Genomic DNA, 23467 nt, shown 5'->3' with positions numbered 1-23467 from the left:
TCGTGTTTTTCATGCAGGAGGCTTGCACCCCTTGTTGTCTTGCGTGGCACTATCACAGCACAGGCGTACATTATGTTTTAGGCAACTTCTTGCTTCCCACTGTTGAAGAGCAATTCGCGGATGCCGAATGCATCTATCAACACGATCGATCACCTGTTCATAATGAACGGCCTGTGGCGGAGTGCTTACACGACAGTAACGTCCCTGTAATGGACTGGCCTGCACAGAAACCCGACCTGAATCGTATAGAACACCTGCGGGATGTTTTGGAACGCCGTGCCAGGCCACACCGACCGACATCGATACCTCTCCTCAGTGCAGCACTCCGTGAAGAATGGGCTGCCATTCCCCAAGAATCCTTCCAGCATCTGACTGAATATATGCCTGCGAGAGTGGAAGCTGTCATCAAGGCTAAGGGTGGGCCAACAGCATATTCCAGCATTGCCGATGGAGGGCGCCACGAACTTTTAACTCATTTTCAGCCAGGTGTCCGGATACTTTTGACTACATAGTGTACCATTTTCACATTAGCTGTACGATGCGTTCGTGGTGTAGCTGTTGTAGGTAGCAGAGTGGGATGGCGGTGCGAACGTTCAGTAGCGGCACGCAGTCGCCGAGCAAACGGGAAGGAGGCGTTGCGGATGCTAATGAGCGCGTTGTGCCTCGGGAGCGCGGTGTGAAGAGCGCGCTGGCCCCGCGTCACGGCCGGCCGCTGCTGCGTGCTATTGTCTCCCAGGTCTTGCGTCCTCGAGCGCCAATTGTGCCACTTGCGGCTCGGACCAGGGACCGGTCGCCGGTGCTGCAGCCCGCCGGAAGCTGCGACGCGTAGGCCGCACGGCTGCATGGCGGGGAGTACAACGACGTCTGCGAAATGAAGCGGTCGTGTATATAGAGTGTTACAAAAAGGTACGGCCAAACTTTCTGGAAACATTCCTCACACACAAAGAAAGAAAATATGTTATGTGGACATGTGTCCGGACACGCTTACTTACCGTGTTAGAGCTCATTTTATTACTTCTCTTCAAATCACATTAATCATGGAATGAAAACACACAGCAACAGAACGAACCAGCGTGACTTCAAACACTTTGTTACAGGAAATGTTCAAAATGTCCTCCGTTAGCGACGATACATGCATCCACCCTCCGTCGCATGGAATCCCTGATGCGCTGATGCAGCCCTGGAGAATGGCGTATTGTATCACAGCCGTCCACAATACGAGCACGAAGAGTCTCTACATTTGGTACCGGGGTTGCGTAGACAAGAGCTTTCAAATGCCCCCATAAATGAAAGTCAAGAGGGTTAAGGTCAGGAGAGCGTGGAGGCCATGGAATTGGTCCGCCTCTACCAATCCATCGGTCACCGAATCTGTTGTTGAGAAGCGTACGAACACTTCGACTGAAATGTGCAGGAGCTCCATCGTGCATGAACCACATGTTATGTCGTACTTGTAAAGGCACATGTTCTAGCAGCACAGGTAGAGTATCCCGTATGAAATCATGATAACGTGCTCCATTGAGCGTAGGTGGAAGAACATGGGGCCCAATCGAGACATCACCAACAATGCCTGCCCAAACGTTCACAGAAAATCTGTGTTGATGACGTGATTGCACAATTGCGTTCAGATTCTCGTCAGCCCACACATGTTGATTGTGAAAATTTACAATTTGATTACGTTGGAATGAAGCCTCACCCGTAAAGAGAACATTTGCACTGAAATGAAGATTGAAACATTGTTGGATGAACCATTCGCAGAAGTGTACCCGTGGAGGCCAATCAGCTGCTGATAGGTTCTCCCGTAGCACTCTCCATACAGTGACGTGGTCAACGTTACCTTGTACAGCAGCAACTTGTCTGACGCTGACATAAGGGTTATCGTCAACTGCACGAAGAATTGCCTCGTCCATTGCAGGTGTCCTCGTCGTTCTAGGTCTTCCCCAGTCGCGAGTCATAGGCTGGAATGTTCCGTGCTCCCTAAGACGCCGATCAATTGCTTCGAACGTCTTCCTGTCGGGACACCTTCGTTCTGGAAATCTGTCTCGATACAAACGTACCGCCCCTCGGCTATTGCCCCGTACTAATCCATACATCAAATGGGCACCTGCCAACTGCGCATTTTTAAACATCGCACTGACTGCAAATCCACATTCGTGATGAACACTAACCTGTTGATGCTACGTACTGATGTGCTTGATGCTAGTACTGTAGAGCAATGAGTCGTATGTCAACACAAGCACCGAAGTCAACATTACCTTCCTTCAATTGGGCCAACTGGCGGTGAATCGAGGAAGTACAGTACATACTGACGAAACTAAAATGAGCTCTAACATGGAAATTAAGCGTTTCCGGACACATGGTCACATAACATCTTTTCTTTAATTGTGTGTGAGGAATGTTTCCTGAAAGTTTGGCCGTACCTTTTTGTAACACCCTGTGGAGTTGTAAAACTACTCCCCCATAAGTAAGCGTAGACTACGGCACTTTCCTAGTAGGTTTGATCAGTTAAGGTCGTATGTTGCATACCTGTCGGACGTTACATCATAATGATCACTTTCCTTATGTATGCCATCAGTATCTAGTACATTCCCCTGTAGTGAATCGTCTTGGAACTGAGAGAGGATATACACATTAGAAAAAAAAACAGTGGCATACAAAATATTATCAAAAATTCTCCTCAACAGAGTGGTAGATACTTTTGACAAACAACTAGGAGAATATCAGGGTGATTTTCGAAAGGGAAGATCGTGTGCAGAACAAATTTTTAACTTAAAGTCAATAATTCGCTATAGAATGTTAACCAGCAAACCAATACTACTGTCATTTATAGATTTCAAGAAAGCATTTGATTGTATAGACAGAGAAACGATAGATAAAGTCATTAGAGAATTTAGTGTTAAATCAAAACTAGCAAACATAATTCGTGAAACACTAACAGGTACGGTATCTAAAGTCAAATTTATGGGAGAAGTATCTCAGCCTTTTGAAATAAAAACTGTTGTTAGTCAAGGTTACGGTTTATCACCTTTACTGTTTAACTGTGTTCTAGAAAAAATTGTAAGGATCTGGAATTCGGAGCTAAAAAATCACAAAATTGAACCAATAACTCTGGGAAGAAAAACAAATGGAATTAAGGTAAACTGCTTGGCTTTTGCGGATGATTTCGCAATACCTTCAGAAAACCTGACAGAAGCAGTTACTCAAATAAACATTCTGGAAAAATTAGCAAACAGAACTGGTCTCAAAATTTCAGCTGAAAAAACAAAATTCATGACAAATATAAAAAATGCTCCAAAATACAGAGAAACACAAATAGGTAAAATAGAGCGATTAAATAAATTTGAATATCTTAGAGAAACTATACAACAGAATGGACTAGAAAAATCTGCAATAGATGTAAGAATTAACAAAATGGAAAGAGCATATGGTTTGACCAAAAATATTTACAACAAGAAATGTACATCTAGAAAAACAAAACTAAAACACTGCACCACAGTGGTACGACCAGAATGTTTATATGGATCTGACTGCCTAATGATGAACTATAAGATGGACAAACTAGAGGTACTGGAAAGAAGGATTATTAGAAAAATAATGGGTGCAATGAAAACTGCAGATGGTTGGAAAGTAAGAAGTAATGAGGAGATCTACAAAAATATAGAGAAAATATCTGAAGTAATGGCCAAACGAAGATTAACCTTTTTTGGACATCTCTACCGAATGGATGGAAATAGACTAACAAAACAAATACTCCTATATTTCTGGAAGAAGAAATCGACAATAGCATGGATTACAGAAGTAAGAAATGATCTTGAAAGAAACAACATCAAAGAATCAGAAATAGCAGAAAGAAACCGTTTTAAAAACAAAATACTAAATTTGGAAGGCTTTCAAAGCAGAAGAAATAAAAAAATCGGGAACAACATGGACAGAAGAAAGGAAGAGACTTCATTGGGAGAAAATGAGGGAATACTGGAAAAATAGGAAAAAAACATCAAAGGAAGAAGAGGAACTGAAGTTGTTAAAGTGATCCTAGTTGGTCAATACGATTGTCAAAAAAATAATAATAACAATAAATGTAGATGATGATGTTGATGTTGGTTTGTGGGGCGCTAAACATCGCGGTCATCAGTGCCCATATAAGTTTCAAATCTTTCCATGTCCAGTCTCGGCACTTCCCGAATGATGATGAGGACAACACAAACACCCAGTCCGCGAGTGGAGAAAATCCCCACCCCGGCCGGGAATCGAACCCAGGAACCCGTGATCCAGATGCAGCAGTGCTAGCCACTAGACCGTGAGCTGCGGACAATTAATGTCGAGCAATGAAATTTGCGGAGTACTATTGTCTAGGTAACATATTTCAGTAACGGGTTAATGTAAGCGCGTGACAAGCCATTGCAAAAGTGAAATGCTGGTACATTAATAGCCTTTGTGAGTGCCAGAATGCTGAATGCAAGTTTCAAACGTACATTCTTTATGTTGTATGGTTCAAAAGGCTCTGAGCACTATGGGACTTGACAGCTGAGGTCATCAGTCCCCTAGAACCTAGAACTACATAAACCTCACGCACATCTATGCCCGAGGCAGGATTCGAACCTGCGACCGTAGCGGTCGCGCGGTTCCAGACTGTAGCGCCTAGAACCGCTCGGCCACACTAGCCGGCTTGTTGTATGGTGCCAGATGTCAGTTTGCGAAAGGGAATTCCATGCCTCTTGCAGTTGGACGAGCAGTACAGGGATGGTAAATGTTGTTTGTGGATGATGTTGGAGCTGTCGTCCGCTGATGTCCCATAATTATGTGATCAATTAGAAACAGATCTGGTGATCGAGCACGCCAATGCAACATGTAGACACTCTGTAGAGCATATTAGCTTACGACATCGGTGTGTGGGCAAGCGTTATCCTGTTGGAAATCACACCGTTTAATGCTCTTTGTGAATGGCAGCATGTTGTTGTTGTTGTAGTCTTCAGTCATGAAACTGGTTTCATGCAGCTCTCCATGCTACTCTATCCTGTGCAAGCTTCGTCATCTCCCAGTATCTACTGCAACCTACATCCTTCTGAATCTGTTTAGTGTATTCATCTTTTGGTCTCCCTCTACGATTTTTACCCTCCACGCTGCACTCCAATACTAAATTGGTGATCCCTTGATGCCTCAGAACATGTCCTACCAACCGATCCCTTCTTCTAGTCAGGTTGTGCCACAAACTCCTCTTCTCCCCAATCCTATTCAATACCTCCTCATTAGTTACGTGATCAACCCATCTAATCTTCAGCATTCTGTGTAGCACCACATTTCGACAGCTTCTATTCTCTTCTTGTCCAAACTATTTATCGTCCATGTTTCACTTCCATACATGGCTACACTCCATACAAATACTTTCAGAAACGACTTCTTGACATTTAAATCTATACTCGATGTTAACAAATGTCTCTTCTTCAGAAACGCTTTCCTTGCCGTTGCCAGTCTACCTTTAATATCCTCTCTACTTGGACCATCATCAGTTATTTTGCTCCCCAAATAGCAAAACTCCTTTACTACTTCAAGTGTCTCGCTTCTTAATCTAATTCCCTCAGCATCACCCGACTTAATTCGACTACATTCCATTGTTGATGTTCATCTTATACCCTCCTTTCAAGACCGTGTCCATTCCGTTCCTGACAGAATTACAATGTCATCGGCGAACCTTAAAGTTTTTATTTCTTCTCCATGGATTTTAATACCTACTCCGAATTTTTCTTTTGTTTCCTTCACTGCTTGCTCAATATACAGATTGAATAACATTGGGGAGAGGCTACAGCCTTGTCTCACTCCCTTCCCAATGGCAGCATAACGGGTCGAATCACCGGATTGACGTACGAATTTGCAGTCAGGGTGCGTGCAATAAGCACGAGAGTGCTACTGCTGCTATGTGAAGTCACACCTCAGACCATAACTCCACGTGTAGGTCCAGTGCATCCAGGCGACAGACAGGTTCGTAGCTAGTCTTCGACTGGCCTCCTCCTAATCACCACAGCCATAACTGGCACACATCAGATGTCCACAGAGCACTCCAAAGAGCTCTCCTTTGACAGTCACAAATAGTGGTGGTTTGTGGTCAGCGGAATGGACGCTACAGGGGATATGCCCTTCAAGTAACCGATTTGCAACAGTTCGCGGTGCCAACTGCTCCTCAGATTGCTGCAGTACGGTGCACCAGAGCCATACGCCGAAAAGGATGGTGCTCCCTGTCGGCAGAGCTACGTGGCCGTGGGAGCCCAGTGTACCTGCATCCGTACATTCTCGTGAACACCGCTGCCAGCAGCCATGTACACTGATTCCATTCCTGCCAAGCTGGCCGGCCGGTGTGGCCGTGCGGTTCTAAGCGCGTCAGTTTGGAACCGCGTGACCGCTACGGTCGCAGGTTCGAATCCTGCCTCGGGCATGGATGTGTGTGATGTCCTTAGGTTAGTTAGGTTTAAGTAGTTCTAAGTTCTAGGGGACTGATGACCTCAGTAGTTAAGTCCCATAGTGCTCATAGCCATTTTTCCTGCCAAGTATTTCTGCAGCATCATACAAAGAGCCTCTAGCTTGTCGTAGCCCCATCACACGACCTCGCTGAAACTCAGTGAGTTGTTGTAATGGCGTCCTTGTCTCCTTACGGGGACCACATCCTGCCTATCCAACCCACGTTAATTTAGGCAAGTATTTGACCCATTTCTGAACAAATTATTTGATGCAGGACCTTAATATTTTTACTGTATGTTATATGATGATAATAGAGGCAACTGTACTTAAAAAGAAATACTTTTTGAATTTATTAACCAAAAATATTAAACTTCCTCGCAGATTAAAACTGTGTGCCGGACCGAGACTCGTCCCGAGTTCGAGTCTCGGTCCGGCACACAGTTTTAATCTGTCAGGAAGTTTCATATCAGCGCACACTCCGCTGCAGAGTGAAAATCTCATTCTGAAAAAACATTAAGTTTTTTCTGCAGAAAATATTTTTTTGTGAACTTCCTAATGGCGTAATATTAATGAATGTAGTACCAGAGGTGGCTTTTTATGTTATGCAGAGTCTCTCAAAATTTCATTCATTTATCTATGATAGTTCTGACATAATGGGGTATATGTACTGAAAATTTTAGTTTACGGGAAATTGACTTAAAAGAAGAAACTTCCGAAATTTGTTACTTACAGTTAATTGAAACTGTCCTGCTGCATATGATGGCCCTTCTTTGGCCTCTATCAGGGCTTCCAGTTTCTTTTTCACCTTCCTGGATGTTTGTCTTGCTTTCTTGGCCATATTAGATGCAGACCTCTCTGCGTCGGCTATCCTCATTTTGTCGCAATGTTGCAACCCAGTGATCATATATCTTCAGGATTAATTCCCAGCATTTTCAGTACCCCACGCTTTCCAATATTACCACAATTGAATGTAATAAGAGCATGATGAACTCCTAGTTCATTGTATGCATGCCTACAAATAGAGTTGTAGAGCGCCGGTTCCAAATTATGCTGTTGAAACAGTCATTTGGGTTCTGTGTCTGCCCATGCAGACATTTCCTTAGAAGGTCAGGTGCGACTGCTACGGTCGCAGGTTCGAATCCTGCCTCGGGCATGGATGTGTGTGATGTCCTTAGGTTAGTTAGGTTTAAGTAGTTCTAAGTTCTAGAGGACTGATGACCACAGCAGTTGAATCCCATAGTGCTCAGAGCCATTTGAACCATTTAGAAGGTCAGGATGAGCCAAGTCTCTGAAAATAGGTTGAATTGCTGTAATACAGCAGCAGGAAGAGAATGCTGGTGAGAGTAAGATTCTCCAGTTGCCTGAGCCCTATTGTATTTGCACCACGAATTTTCTCCTGGTGGATACAATCCACGACATGACTTATCATCAGTAGAGGACTTATGGATGAATATGGCCCAAACATCTCTCTTCATTGCCTCCAGATTTTCTTTATTTCTCCTAATTGCGGTTTTCTATAAGCGTTACTCGCCATCACAAAACTAACCGCTTGTTTGAAAGCGTGTTGTTTACAAACAGAAACAAAAGAATACCAACCTTTGCATTCCAAGGATAGCCAGCACACTCGGGAGTAAAAAAAAATCCCTAACGTGCAATGTAGGGGATACGAAGATCTAAAATATATATATGCAGAAAAGTGGGCGTGGCACATAAACACGTGTTAGGAAAATGCCCTTTAAATGCTCAAAAAAAATTTTTTTTCAGCAAAATCCTTTTCAGAGAACTTAAATAAAACCTTAATCTATCGATATATGATGAAAACTGAAAATCGATTTTTTCGACCTGAACCACAGTGTGGTCCCCTTAAAGGCATTCTTGACGGAAATCAACTCGCCACGTCCACTCTCAAAGGTAACTAAATATCATAACCGTTATAGCGTATTTAGAAAGCAAACCTGAGTTGTATCCTCATAGTGATGTTACAAACGCCACTCTTATGCGACTGGTAAGAGTTAAATAAATGTAGAAACATGCCTACCAACTATCGTTTATTTCGCACAAGTGCATCTTGGTGTTCAACTTTTTTTTTCCGTCAGTGTATAAAGGGACGGGTTTTTCAACTACATATTTATCCTCCTATCTTTTACTAGAAAATAAACAGTATTGATAGCAAAACTGAAATTGTCAATGTTTAGTTCGGGTTTCATTAGAAAATAATTAGTTCGTTACGTGAAACGGAGGAATTTTGTAATAAAAACAAAGAAAACTGTATAGGTGTACCGGGTAGAGCTTGAAAACGCCATTTCCTCAACAAAACGTAAAATAAAAAATTAATAATAAAAAACGCATATAGAAATATATCAAACATCGCTTCAATACTTCGTCAAACTTAAGTAAAATATGTTTCTGTCATTGATAAACAGTTTTCGCATCTATCAATAATACAGGAAACTCTTGTCATTGATCATGATGAAGAGCGGTCTGTTGGGTTCAAAATAACAACGATAATTACAAATAATTATGTTTGTGCGTGTAAAATGTAGTTGCACCAGAAGTAATTGCTTTGGTTACAAAAAATCGGAGAAGTTACGCGATCAACTAATTATTATGCAGTTCCTATTCTGTAAGGATGTAAGATCCTCAATCAACTAACACTCAATGATGTGCAGATTCTAATTAAGTGCGAAAAAAGGATCAAAGAAAGGAAGAAACAAGGAGACGCTACTCCCAGTATCTTTCTCTATTTTTCGTTCCTTACTAATGTTGACAGTACTAACGGTATCATAGCATTTACTACGTCATTTATGTACTCCGTAGGTAATGAACCATAGTTTAACTAGAGCGCAACTCCAGCCTATGGCATTATCTGGGTTTGTTCAGTCGCCCAGTCAAAGTCTTTTTATTTGAGGCCACTTTACGACTTGCTCACCGATGATGATGAAATGATAATGATGCGAACGCAGTACTCAGGCCCCGAGTAGATAGTCTCCGACCCGCCTGGGAATCGAGCCTGGGACGAGCTGAACTATAGACAGCAGTACTAGACTATGAGCTGCGAACGTTTGTGCGAAATCAGCGACAGCCAAGTGATTACTCGGGACAGAATTGGGTTTCACATTAGAAAACATCTCTCTCCCTTTCTGCACCGTACTACGAAAGCCCACGACCGATTTTTTTTTAACTTTTATAGCAATACTGCCAACACCATATAGGCCGAAGCGCCAAAGAAACTGTTATAGGCATGCATATTCAAATGTAGTCTAATTAAGTCGGGTGATGCTGAGGGAATTAGATTAGGAAATGAGGCACTTAAAGTAGTAAAGGAGTTTTGCTATTTGGGGAGCAAAACAACTGATGATGGTCGAAGTAGAGAGGATATAAAATGTAGGCTGGCAATGGCAAGGAAAGCGTTTCTGAAGATGAGAAATTTGTTAACATCCTGTATTGATTTAAGTGTCAGGAAGTCATTTCTGAAAGTATTCGTATGGAGTGTAGCCATGTATGGAAGTGAAACATGGACGATAAATAGTTTGGACAAGAAGAGAATAGAAGCTTTCGAAATGTGGTGCTACAGAAGAATGCTGAAGATTAGATGGGTAGATCACATAACTAATGAGGAGGTATTGAATAGGATTGGGGAGAAGAGAAGTTTGTGGCACAACTTGACCAGAAGAAGGGATCGGTTGGTAGGACATGTTCTGAGGCATCAAGGGATCACCAATTTAGTATTGGAGGGCAGCGTGGAGGGTAAAAATCGTAGAGGGAGACCAAGAGATGAATACACTAAGCAGATTCAGAAGGATGTAGGTTGCAGTAGGTACTGGGAGATGAAAAAGCTTGCACAGGATAGAGTAGCATGGAGAGCTGCATCAAACCAGTCTCAGGACTGAAGACCACAACAACAACAACAACAACAGGCAGAATACGGCGCTGCGGTCGGCAACGCCTATATCAAACAACAAGGGTCTGTTGCAGTTGTTAGATCGGTTACTGCTGCTACAATAGCGTGTTACCAAGATTTAAGCGAGTTCCAGCGTGGTGATGTAATCGGCGCTCGAGCAATGGGACACAGCCTCTTCGGGGTCGTGCTGAAGTGGGGATTTTCCCGTGCAACCATTTCACGAGTGTATCGTGAATATCAGGAATCCGGTAAAATATCAAATCTCCAACATCGCCGCGACCGGAAGAAGATCCTGCAAGAATGGGACCAGTGACGACTGAAAAGAATCGTTCAACGTGACAGAAGTGAACCCTTCCGCAAATTACTGCAGATTTCAATGCCGGGCATCAACAAATATCAGGGTGCGAACCGTTCAACGAAACATAATCGATATGGGCTTTCGGAGCTGAGGTCCACTCGTGTACCCTTGATGACTGCACGACAAAAAACTTGACGCTTCGTCTTATGCCGTCAACGTCCGCAGCTCTTGGTCGTGCGGTAGCGTTCTCGCTTCCCGCGCCCGGGTGCCCGGGTTCGATTCCCGGCGGGGTCAGGGATTTTCTCTGTCTCGTGATGATTGGGTGTTGTGTGATGTCCTTAGGTTAATTAGGTTTAAGTAGTTCTAAGTTCTAGGGCACTGATGACCATAGATGTTAAGTCCCATAGTGCTCAGAGCCATTTGAACCATTTTTTGTCCCGTCAACACCGACATCGGACTGTTGATGACTGGACTAATCTTGCCTGGTAGGACGAGTCTCGTTTCAGATTGTATCGAGCGGATGGACGTGTACGGGTATGGACATAACCTCATGAACCCATGGGCCCTGCATATCATCAAGGGACTGCTCAAGCTGGTGGAGGCCCTGTAACGTTGTGGGTCGATATAGTCGATTGCGCTAAATCAAAAAATATTAAGTTTAGAAATTTTTCGCTTCACTTGTGATCCGACGGCATTTTCAAAAATTTCAGGAGATTTTAGCGAACTGCATCATAGCAACATGTCTGATTTTCGGAATGTAGTTGAATAATAGAATTAAAATACTAGAAACACGATTTAAGACGTCTGTAGCGCAGCACAAACCTCGTGAATCACGAAAAATAAAAAATGAAACAAAAAAACCAAATCATCAAAAACTGTCTAAAAATCTATTTTACTAGTTGACTTCGGGAAATTAATGCGCAAAAATCATTTTTCAAGCGAATATATGAGCGTGTTCCATTTTGAGACCGTTATGAAAATGTTAAAAAAGATTACGGATTGGTAACAAAGGACTACGCTCGAAAACTGTTGGGTATAGTAAAATAAGTTGTCAGGAGGCACCAAAAATTGATATGAGACAAATTTAGTACACCAGCTATCAGAGAACTTTCCGATATTCAAAAATCATTACAAGATTGTATCGAGGCGTGCGGAAGTTATGGGGGAAGCCAACAAATTAGCTGCAGCCCTGAAATTCTGAAATAATTAATATAGAGCTTAGTCTAAACCATCGCACTAAATGGTTTTTTAAGTGAATTGGACAAAACGACAGTGGGATAAGTTCGAAAACTACAGTTATTTTAAGAGAAACATGTGGACGTTGTCAATCATCGTCGGAGTCTTCAACTTTCTAGGCATCATCAAAATCACTGTCCGGGTCATTATCAGTTTCTTCAACGTCAAACTTCGTCAAAATCACTTATTATTTACAAAATTAAAAATTATATAATATTTATATTATTATATAATATTTATAAAATTATATAATATTTATAAAGTTAAAAATTATTTATAAAATTATTACAGCGAGATTCAAATCAGCTGTACCGTTTGCCGATGTTGATTCTTCGTCTAAAATAACGTCGCTCGTTTCTGGTAACTGACTACCAGAGAATATCGTAACGTCCCTTGCTGTTACACCATCCGACATCTGTGGAGCTTAGATCAAATAGATTTTTCGTATGGGGGTTGCTCCAGAGTTGCGAAATATACTTAGCTTTCAATAACTTAAATGTTATTCTAGTTCTGTTTCACACTATCAAAAATAGATAAATCCATATTTAGATTTCAAAAAGATATCCACTTTTCATTTTACGTTTCGTGTAAAAATGTTTAATCTAAGGAAATATACATGATTAATTTTTCTTTCCTTGTGTAATCTGGGCATCAATTGTTCTGAGACGTTCAGTACAATTCCAGTGTCAGAAGTATTTCTGCCAAATCTGTGAAAGCCTCTTCCTAGCGTGTTTCAATTTTTCAGCAGTGTCAACCGCCTTTTTTTCCCCATGTGATATAACACGGGATCGTAATGTAAATGCCGTGTGGCTAGGGCCTCCCGTCGGGTAGACCTTTCCCCTGGTGCAAGCCTTTCGATTTGACGCCACTTCGGCGACCTGCGTGTCGATGGGGATGAAATGATGATGATAAGGGCAACACAGCACCCAGTCCCTGAGCGGAGAAAATCTGCGACCCAGCCGGGGATAGAACCCGGGCCGTTAGGCATGACATTCGGTCGCGCTGACCACTCAGCTACCAGGTGCGGGCACGGGATCGTAATAGCAGCCGGTCATAGCACGAAAAGTAGGCACTGTAAAAATTTTTCCACCGAAATCTTTAAGGATTTTTTTAAAAGTTCTGTATTTCCAAGCAGAAGTGTTGAATAGTGATAGGATACTCAACCTCGTTAACTAATTTGACAAACATACTAAACAATATTAGTATCTGCCTGCTCGTGTTCTATTCTTGTTAGATCTTCATTAATTGTTTGATTAATAGGACCATTTACTGTAGCGTCTTGAAATCCTACAAACTCGGTTCGCGCGAAAAACACTCAAACAAGTCGCATTAATGAGTTTTATTACAATGAGAAAATTACAATACTTTGGAAATTACACAGATATGTCGCAAGCAAAGGGCGACATACGAAATAATCAGTCTTTGCGACTGCTGATCTCCAACTGACGAAAGTGTTTCCTGAACTGCTATCAAAATGGTTAATCTTGAAGCTGCTATTGAACTGGCAGTCACCAGTCGCTCGCGGCGCTTATGTCCTCTTCACATAGGGGCCGCTGCTGTCGCGTTGTCGTCCTGGAGGGAGGCGCGATCAGCGTGGGTTTGGCTGATATCAGCCTTCTCTTTCTTGTCGTTACCGACTGGTGTGCCGGCGCTTGACTTATACGCCGTAAAATATTAACTATTCATAGCACCCGTTGTGATTAATACAGATGATTTTGTACACGAGGATCTGCGTCATGTCCTGTTGCGACTAATTATTAATTAAAAATTCGATTAGAGCTGCTTTATATTTTGCACATTTCAATTATTGTCTCGAATCTGAATATCTAACTTGTTGCGTTCATGATATGTGAATCTAGGGACAAGTGCATACCAAGTAAATAGCAGTTCTCAACACAGGAGGGTAGCAAGCGTTAGAACGTTCCTTTTCTATTTGGAAGTGCAGGTGACATCGGAAACCTCTTACGTAATAAAATAACAGAATCTATGCGCATTTTCAATATCAGACTTTATTTATTTACGTAGCAGAAATCTACACCCGAAGACCTGTGACACTTTTTAATCATTCCTGCCCTCACATCGCGGTTCAGGATCATCTGCTCTAACAATTTTGCACGGTTTGGGATGAAAAACGATGAAACCTTTTTGGTGGTGGGCTCTTGTACTATTATCATCAATCTTTCAATTTGTTTTTGTATCTATTAATACTAACTTCGTCATCAATTGGTTTTGCTGTTCTTGTGCCCGGCCGGAGTGGACGAGCAGTTCTAGGCGCTACAGTCTGGAGCCGCGTGACCGCTGCGGTCGCAGGTTCGAATCCTGCCTCTGGCATGGATGTGTGTGATGTCCTTAGGTTAGTTAGGTTTAAGTAGCTCTAAGTTCTAGGGGACTGATGACCTCAGAAGTTAAGTCCGGTAGTGCTCAGAGCCATTTTGCTGTTCTTGCAATGGCCATGTTTGTAGATCAAATTTGCAGGATTATGGTCCGCCTATTAACGCTAACAACTGTTTTTTCGTGTAAAATCAAATGTGTTTGAGCACCGTTGTGCAATTGTCGGTGAGTTCAACTCTGAAAAATGTAAATATGTCTTAACTAATAATGTTTCCAACGAGAATTAGTCTCAAATCCAGTTTTTGTCAGCTGTTGTCATTACCGTAAGTTTTCTACATTATTTGGTTATGTAAGACCCTGTGCAGGTTATCAGATAATGTTAGCTTGAAATCTGGAACTAAATGATGTTACTGTGAGATGTGATCCGCGAATTAACGTAATTTCGTTGAGTGAAAATATTTCGCGTCTATATTTCCGATTACTTACATTTACCTTTCTAAAGTCCTTTCTCATTTGCATTCTCTTAAATTATTGAGAAGCACAATCAAATGTTACACATGGTTCATCCACTCCTGCCGACATCGTCGAATAATGGCATCGCTCCTATTCAGATGTCGAGCGATTCACCTCTTACTCCAACCGGCTTCTTTGCGTCCAGGTGCACGTCGTCTCTGAAATGCTGACATCTGCGAATTTTGTTCGCGCGCCAGTCTGGGAGGCATAATTACTGTCCAACAGAACACAGCACACGCAGTGAAATTCGTAAAGATTTTATGCCCTGGTGCCGAAATCTCCCCTGCTTACCGTCTCTGCCAGCTGCGCTGCGAAATTTTGCTGCACCGTCACACGTCCATTCATCGATCGCCAAAGTTTACAGTTTTGGATTTTCCGTCGGTACCTATACGAATATCAATTTGTGACCAATTTGCATAACTTTCCCGTAGAGCATCGTTTCTTTTGTCTTATAATGTATTTTGAAGAACTTCGCTCGTAAATTACACTATTCCACTTCACTAAACATAGTGTTAATTTTGCTGCTGTGCGTCCAGCCACTATTGGCATTCACTTGCTCTCACTTGGCATTCACTTGCCTGCTCTGATTTTCTGTACTTTCATATTTCGTGCCAAATTTGAATTTTGTTTACGGCAGAATAATATTATTTACAAACGAAGTTCTACAAAATACACTCAAAGACAAAAAAATTCGACACGCCACGCCACGCTGTCATGCAAAGTGGTCACAAATTGATATGCATACAGTTTTCGGCGAAAAATGCAAAATTGTAATCTTTGGTGGACGATGAATGAATGTTCTCCGCGTAGCTGGCAAGGATGGTAAATAGGGGACATGTCGATACTAGGGTATAAGGTCTTTGCGAATTCCATTCTGTGTGCTTGTGTGGACAGTCACTATGTCCCGCAGACACGGGCGTGAACAATATTCGCAGATGTGAGCATTTGGGAGAGAACGTGTAATTGGACTCAAAGAAGCCCCGGATTCGTCATCATCATCATCGACCCGGCATGCAGGTAGGGCTTCAGTGACCATAAGCACTACCCATAGGCGGCTCACAGAAAGGGGAATGAGTTCACAGCGCCTCTTGCTCCGACTAACTTTGACCGGGGTACATCAGCAAGTACAAGGAGTGATACCGGACACATTCGACCTGGAATCTCATTGTTTGGAGTAGAATTTTCTTCAGTGATGAGTCCCGCTTCGAACTGAGCCCCGATGGCTACGTGCATACGGCGAGAGAAGAGCTCTGACAGTTGACGCCGCGCGTGCACGACGGCCAATCAGATCATGAGCTTTTGTTTGCGCTACCGTGGCAACGCCCCAATGTTGCCGTAGTGCTGAGCGGCGTCAGAGCTCTTCTCTCGGTGTACGGAGTATAGTGAAGGAGTGTCTGGAGAAGCATCAGATAGCAGTGGGATACCAGCCTGACTGTCACCCACCATACGGCCCGAGAACGAGGTGTGGTGGTCTAAGGTGTCATTTTATTTCGTAGCAGGACCCCTCTGGTTATCACACCCTTACAGCACAGCGCTATGTCGACGATATTCTACTCCCCATTTTGTTCCCCTTCATGGCAGACCATTCTGGGCTTAGAATTCAACAAGATAATGCCCGCGTGCACACAGCGAGAGTTCTATACGCTTGTCTTCGTGTGTACCAAACACTACCTTGGCCAGCAAGGTCTCCGGATCTCTCCCCAACTGAGAACGTTGTCGGCATTGTCGGCAGGGTCCTCCAACTAGGTCGAGATTTTGACAGTCTGTAACGCAACAATTGGACAGAATTTGGCACGGTATCCGCAGGATGTCATCGAACAACTCTATCAACCAATGCCAAGCTGAATACCTGCTTGCATAAGGATCAGACATGGACCAACACGTTACTGACTTGTTCAAGCCCTTTCTCTTGAATAAATCATCCAGTTTTTCTGAATTGTAATCATTAATTTTCAATATATGTTCATCACATCATCGACATGCGCTTACAGAGTCAAAGATCCAGTCGTGTACCCTTGATGTCTGCACGACACAAAGCTGTATGCCTCGCCTGGGCCTACCAACACCGACGTTGGACTGATGATGACGGGAAACATGTTTCCTGGTCGGACGAGTCTCGTTTCAAATTCTATCGAGTATGGGGACAACCTCATGTATCTGTGGACTCTGGTGTCAGCAGGGGACTGTTCAAGCTGATGGAAGGTCTGTAATGGTGTGGGACCCCAGATACGTCTAGATACAACTCTGACAGGTCACACGTGTGTAAGCATCTTGGATCCATTCTTGTCCATTGTGCATTCCGAAGGATTTGGTCAATTCCAGGTCCAGAATTGCTACACAGTGGCTCCAGAACACTCTTCTGAGTTTAAACAGTTCCGCTGGCCACCAAACTCTCCAGACAGGAACATTATTGAGCATATCTGGGATACCTTGCAACCTGCTTTTCAGAAGAGATGTCCCCCCCCCCCGTACACTTACGTATTTGTCGACAGCCCTGCAGGATTCATGGTGTCAGTTCCCTCCAGCAGTACTTCAGACATTAGTCGAGTCCATGTCACGTCGTGTTGAGACACTCCTGCGGACTCGTGGAAGCCCTACACGATATTATGCCGGAGTACCCGTTTCAAAAATGGTTCAAATGGCTCTGAGCACTATGGGACTTAACATCTGTGGTCATCAGTCCTCTAGAACTTAGAACTAGTTAAACCTAACTAACCTAAGGACAGCACACAACACCCAGCCTTCACGAGGCAGAGAAAATCCCTGACCCCGCCGGGAATCGAACCCGGGAACCCGGGCGTGGGAAGCGAGAACGCTACCGCACGACCACGAGATGCGGGCAGTACCCGTTTCTTTGACTCTTCATTGTAGAATGTACGTCTTAATGAGTAGATTATGGTAGCATTTTCCTTTTTTAAATTCGCTCAGTAACTATACTCAAAATCGATTTTTGTTACCACTGGGAGCACTGAGCGAGGTGGCGCAGTGATTACCACACTGGACCCGCATTCGGGAGTAGGGCGGTTCAAACCCGCATCCGGCCATCTTGATTTAGGTTTTCCTTGTTTTCCTTAAATCACTTGAGGCAAATGCCGGGATGCTTCCTTTGAAAGGGCACAGCCGCTTTCTTTCCCCATTCTTCCCTAATCGGCCGGCCGCTGTGGCCGAGCGGTTCTAGGCGCTTCAGCCCGGAACCGCGCGACCGCTACGGTCGCAGGTTCGAATCCTGCCTCGGGCATGGATGTGTGTGATGTCCTTAGGTTAGTTAGGTTTAAGTAGCTCTAAGTTCTAGGTGACTGATGACCTCAGGTGTTAAGTCCCATAGTGCTCAGAGCCATTTGAACCATCTTCCCTAATCCGACGGGACCGATGACCTCGCTGTTTGGTCCACTCCCCCAAATCAACCAAACAACCACATCCCCGGGAGCCGTTATGTAGGCAATTTGCAACTGGTGCCACGTGAACATTTAGCTGTATGCTGATATAGACCACAGGGAGTTGAAAAAACTATGGAAATCTTGTGTACTACGAAACTCTAGTAATTTGCTACTTTCTGTTTCAGGTACGTTGCTGGTGAAGGCAAGAGGGCTATCGATGGGACTACACTCACTTACTGTGCGAGCGAGAGGGACTGTCGCAAAACAGCCGATCAGGTGAGTAGTAGCCTCAACGGTTGTGATATTACCTGCTCTGAAGGACTAGTGTGTGAACTGTGATGCTCAGTTAATTTCTAAGCACTTTTTACTCTTCAGGATCAGCTACCCCTCTTCGCACAATATAGACGTCTTATCTAAATAATTCTGCAATCCATTTTTATCTTGTGATAACACTATTAGAAGTTAAACGACAGTATCATCTGGTCATATGTAAAGTCACAAAGAGCGTCTGAGGGTTCCAATCAGTCGCTTGCTGGCCAGTCTAGTGTGGCAGTTGAAGATAGCGAAACGAAAGCCGAAGTTTCAAATTCACGTTCATGAAGTCGCTGACACAAGACAATCGTACAAACATACCGTCATTTGATCATCGGACAGACTCCTGTATGGACGACGCAGTAATAAGCATCCCTGGCGTAGAGAAACAACTGAAAGATTTGAAAGCAAGTAAATCACCAGGTCCAGAGGGAGTCCCAATTCGATTTCACAAATAGTATTTGCCCCCCCCCCCCCTTGCCTAGCTTGTATTTATCGCGAACATCTCGCCCAGCACAGAGTTCCAAGCGACTGGAAGAAGACGCAGGTGACTCCAGTATATAAGAATGGTTAAACAACGGACCCGCAAAATTACTGACCAATATCCCTAACTTCGGTATTCTGTAGAATCCTTGAACGTATTCTTAGTTGATAACAAACTTTCTTGGGACTGAGAAGCTTATGTGCACGAATTAGCGCGGCTTTAGAAAGCATCGCTCGAGCGAGTCTTGGCTTACCCTTTTCTCACATGATATACTGCGAACTATGGACGAAGGGTAACAGACAGATTCCGTATTTGTAGATTTCCGGAAAGCATTTGACACGGTGCCCCACTGCAGGCTGTCAAAGAAAAGAAGGTGCGAGGATATGGGTAATGTCCACAGATGTATGAGGGGCTCAAAGACTTCGTATATAGAACCCAGTGCGATGTCCTCAATGGCGAGTGTTCATCACAGACAAGGGTATCGTCCGGAGAGCCGCAGGGAAGTGTGATAGGGGGGCTGTTGTTCTCTATAAATGAGTTGGCGGACAGGGTCGGTAACAATCTGCGGTTGTTTCCTGATGATGCCGTAGTATACGGTAACGTGTCGAAGTTGAGTGACCCGACGAAGATACAAGAGGACTCAGATAAAATTTGTAGTTGGTGCGATTAATGGCAGTTGGCTGTAAATGTGGGACAATGTAAGTTAATGCGGATGAGTAGGAAAAACGAACCTGTAATGTTAGATTACAGTATTACTAGCGTCCTGCTGGATACAGTCAAGTCGTTTAAATATCGGGGAATAACGTTGCAAACCGATACGAGGTGGAAGGAACATGTGAAGACTGTGATAGGGAAGGATTCTAATCCTGGATGTGAGTAAAAAGGAGTGGTGGTGGTATAAATTCCTAATCACCAGACGTTGAGCCGATGTACTGGATTAGTTTCTAAACCTCTCCACAGAGTCTCATGAAGTTAGGGCATGTGACACTTGAAAGTTCGCCTCTTCTGCATTTTGAATCGCAGAAACATGTTCTGAGCCGAACAGTCGACCTCACAAAGCACGACTGTCTTTCACACACTCAATAGAAGTTCGTGAGTAAGCACTTTGGCAGGGCAGCTATTGTGGCCAATGAGAAGCAGACACCGTGTGTGGTTCTCTAATACATCACTTTCCTCACCGTAACGGTAATGGGCAAAAATAGACACTTAATTGATATATACGAAGACAGTAACTTGTTCTCGAAAGAACAGTTACTGTTGATGACCGTGCAGCTTTCCCCTGGAATAAACGATGACTGACAACCTTAGCTACCGACAGGTGTTGTTGTTATACCTCGATGTGGACAGCTGTCCACATCGAGGTATAACAACAACACCTGTCGGCAGCTAAGGTTGTCAGTTAGTCATCATTTATTCCAGGGAAAAGCTGCACGGTCATCAACAGTAACTGTTCTTTCGAGAACAAGTTACTGTCTTCGTATATATAGTTAAAGGCTAACCAGCCATTGACCTTCGTCTGTGCGAATGCGCACAGGTTGCCCAAACTCTTACGGGAATCGCCAAAGCGTGCGCGAGTAATGAGTGGGTGGGCAAATGTCTATAAGGTACAATACATATGTAGAATTGTGGACAGTTGGGAATGTGAGTCTCACGGGAAGCGTGCAAGGGATAAGTCCCTGCAGTCGCGCTATTCATCTGTGTCCTCGGTGGCTCAGATGGATAGAGCGTCTGCCATGTAAGCAGGAGGTCCCGGGTTCGAGTCCCGGTCGGGGCACACATTTTTCAGCTGTCCACATCGAGGTATAACAACACCACCTGTCGGCAGCTAAGGTTGTCAGTTAGTCATCATTTATTCCAGGGGAAAGCTGCACGGTCATCAACAGTAACTGTTCTTTCGAGAACAAGTTACTGTCTTCGTATATATAGTTAAAGGCTAACCAGCCATTGACCTTCGTCTGTGCGAATGCGCACAGGTTGCCCAAACTCTTACGGGAATCGCCAAAGCGTGCGCGAGTAATGAGTGGGTGGGCAAATGTCTATAAGGTACAATACATATGTAGAATTGTGGACAGTTGGGAATGTGAGTCTCACGGGAAGCGTGCAAGGGATAAGTCCCTGCAGTCGCGCTGTTCATCTGTGTCCTCGGTGGCTCAGATGGATAGAGCGTCTGCCATGTAAGCAGGAGGTCCCGGGTTCGAGTCCCGGTCGGGGCACACATTTTTCAGCTGTCCACATCGAGGTATAACAACAACACCTGTCGGCAGCTAAGGTTGTCAGTTAGTCATCATTTATTGACACTTAATTGAGTTCTGTGACGAACTACGTTGTGATAAGCAGATGGCCTAAAATTGTTAACGTGCAAGTGACCCAGCTTGTAGGCAACCTACGTGCACTGGGCTTGCCTGGCGCAGTGCTTTAGCCTAACTTTTCTGTCTAGAAATGTGAAATTCAAAGGAACAAGGCAAACAAGTCGCGTGCGAGAGGCATTAAATAAGTAATGCTACACTTTTTTTTTCTCGGACGATTTCGGTTGAAAAAATGCGTAATTTGATGTCGGACATCGTGAAGTTCCCATAGATCGCGACGCTACAGATATCCTTCAAAAAGGCGTCTGTAAGGCAGGCGCGTTCCAAACAGAAGCTGCTATTGAGTTTCTTTTGGCGAAAAACCAGAGGATCGTACATATTCACAGGCGTCTGCGGAATGTCAGAGGGACCTGGCAGAAAACAAAAGCACGGTGAGTAATTGGGCGAGGCATGTGCCATCATCCCAAGGTCGCACAAGCATGTTCGATCTCCCGCTTGCCAGCCACCCGTTCACTGCTGCGGCTCCTGCCATTGTTGTCGGACGCTCTCATTCGAAGCCATCGACGGATTTCAGTCAAACATCTGACAGCACAACTGGACGCCTCTGTTGGTAGTACTGACACACTTGTCAACCAGATGGGGTTCTCAAAGCTGTGTGTCCGCAGTGTTTCTCGCCGCCTTACAGAAGCCATAAAGACCAACGAAGGATCATCTGTGCGGAGTAGCTTGCGCGGTACGAGGCTGGTCGTGGCAGTTGTTGTCGAACATCGTCACAGGGATAAAATATGGGTTCATCACTTCGATTCGGAACAGTGGGAGTAGGCATTAGGAGTGATTTAAAATGGAATGACCGTATAAAATTAATCGTCCGTAAACCAGATGCCAGACTGAGATTCATTGGAAGAATCCTAAGGAAATGCAATCCGAAAACAAAGAAAGTAGGTTACAGTACACTTGTTCGCCCACTGCTTGAATACTGCTCACCAGTGTGGGATCCGTACCAGATAGGGTTGATAGAAGAGATACAGAAGATCCAATGGACAGCAGCGCGCTTCGTTACAGGATCATTTAGTAATTGCGAAAGCGTTACGGAGATGATAGATAAACTCCAGTGGAAGACTCTGCAAGAGAGACGCTCAGTAGCTCGGTACGGGCATTTGTTGAAGTTTCGAGAACATACCTTCACCGAGGAGTCAAGCAGTATATTGCTCCCTCCTACGTATATCTCGCGAAGAGACGATGAGGATAAAATCAGAGAGATTAGAGTCCACACAGAGGCTTACCGACAATCTTTCTTTCCACGAACATTACGATACTGGAATAGAAGGGAAAACCGATAGAGGTACTCAAGGTACCCTCCGCCACACACCGTCAGGTGGCTTGCGGAGTATGGATGTAGATGTAGATGTAGATGCATGTAGTGGCGCCGCACCAATCCTCTTCCCATGAAAAAGTTTAAAGATGCACGCTCAGCCCGTAAAGTTATGGCGACAGCCTTCTGGGGGTTTCTGTTTGATGTCCTCCCTCATGGTTCAACGATTGTGCTATCTTCAGTAGTTGCAGAAACGCCTTCAGCGTGTTCATCGCCACAAAACGGCAAACGAACTTCGTGTTCTTCTTGACATCTCAAAGTCTCGCACAAGTCTCCATATTCCAGAGGAGCTTATAAAACTTACTCATCCACTCTATAGCCCAGATCTCCGCCTTCCGATTTTTATCTGTTTGGCCCAATGAAGGATGCACTCCGCGGGAAGCAGTACGTGGATGATGGGGAGGTTGTTGATGCTGCACCGACCTCGACCAGTAGTGTGTCACCATGGGAGCATACAAGTCAGGTGGAGTAAGCCCTTCACAGAGAACGGACATCAGTTGCAAAATAGGATTTAATAGCCAAAACAGTGGGGAATAATATGGTGTACTATATAACATTACTTACTGGAAAACCCTCGTATGAAGCTAAGAACTACAAGCTCCCTCAGCAAAACACGAACTCCAACTGCTGACGTACACTCTGTTCTGTTAAAAAATGCAAACAAAAGAGACGAACCATACTGCTCACTGTAATTTCGAAATGTCTGTTGATTTGTGTGTTCAGAGTCTTAAGTACATCGATGACACCTTTCTGATACTGCCTCACGGTGAAAATACACTGCGGCAGTTCGTGGATCACATGAACGGTGTCCAACCCAACATTAAATTTACCATCGAGACGGAAGCACACTGATCGATATTTTAACGTCGCTAGTTTTCACGACCCTGTAC

General features: G+C 44.0%; 1 protein-coding gene and 2 non-coding genes across 3 annotated transcripts in view; all 3 read left to right on the top strand.

The window, feature by feature from the left end:
• Nucleotides 1–23467, top strand: part of LOC126428077 (uncharacterized) — a 293361-nt gene that overhangs the window by 200175 nt on the left and 69719 nt on the right. The window contains exon 3 of the mRNA XM_050089966.1: nt 18289–18379. Coding sequence (XP_049945923.1) covers nt 18289–18379 — 91 coding nt within the window. The remainder of the gene's footprint in view (nt 1–18288; nt 18380–23467) is intronic.
• Trnat-ugu (transfer RNA threonine (anticodon UGU)) lies at nt 20600–20673 on the top strand. Its single transcript has one exon. It is a non-coding gene; the product is annotated as a tRNA-Thr (tRNA).
• On the top strand, nt 21039–21112 carry Trnat-ugu (transfer RNA threonine (anticodon UGU)). Its single transcript has one exon. It is a non-coding gene; the product is annotated as a tRNA-Thr (tRNA).

Source organism: Schistocerca serialis, chromosome 12 (assembly GCF_023864345.2).
Source record: "Schistocerca serialis cubense isolate TAMUIC-IGC-003099 chromosome 12, iqSchSeri2.2, whole genome shotgun sequence".
NCBI lineage: Eukaryota > Metazoa > Arthropoda > Insecta > Orthoptera > Acrididae > Schistocerca > Schistocerca serialis.
This window is presented reverse-complemented; position numbering and strand designations above follow the sequence as displayed.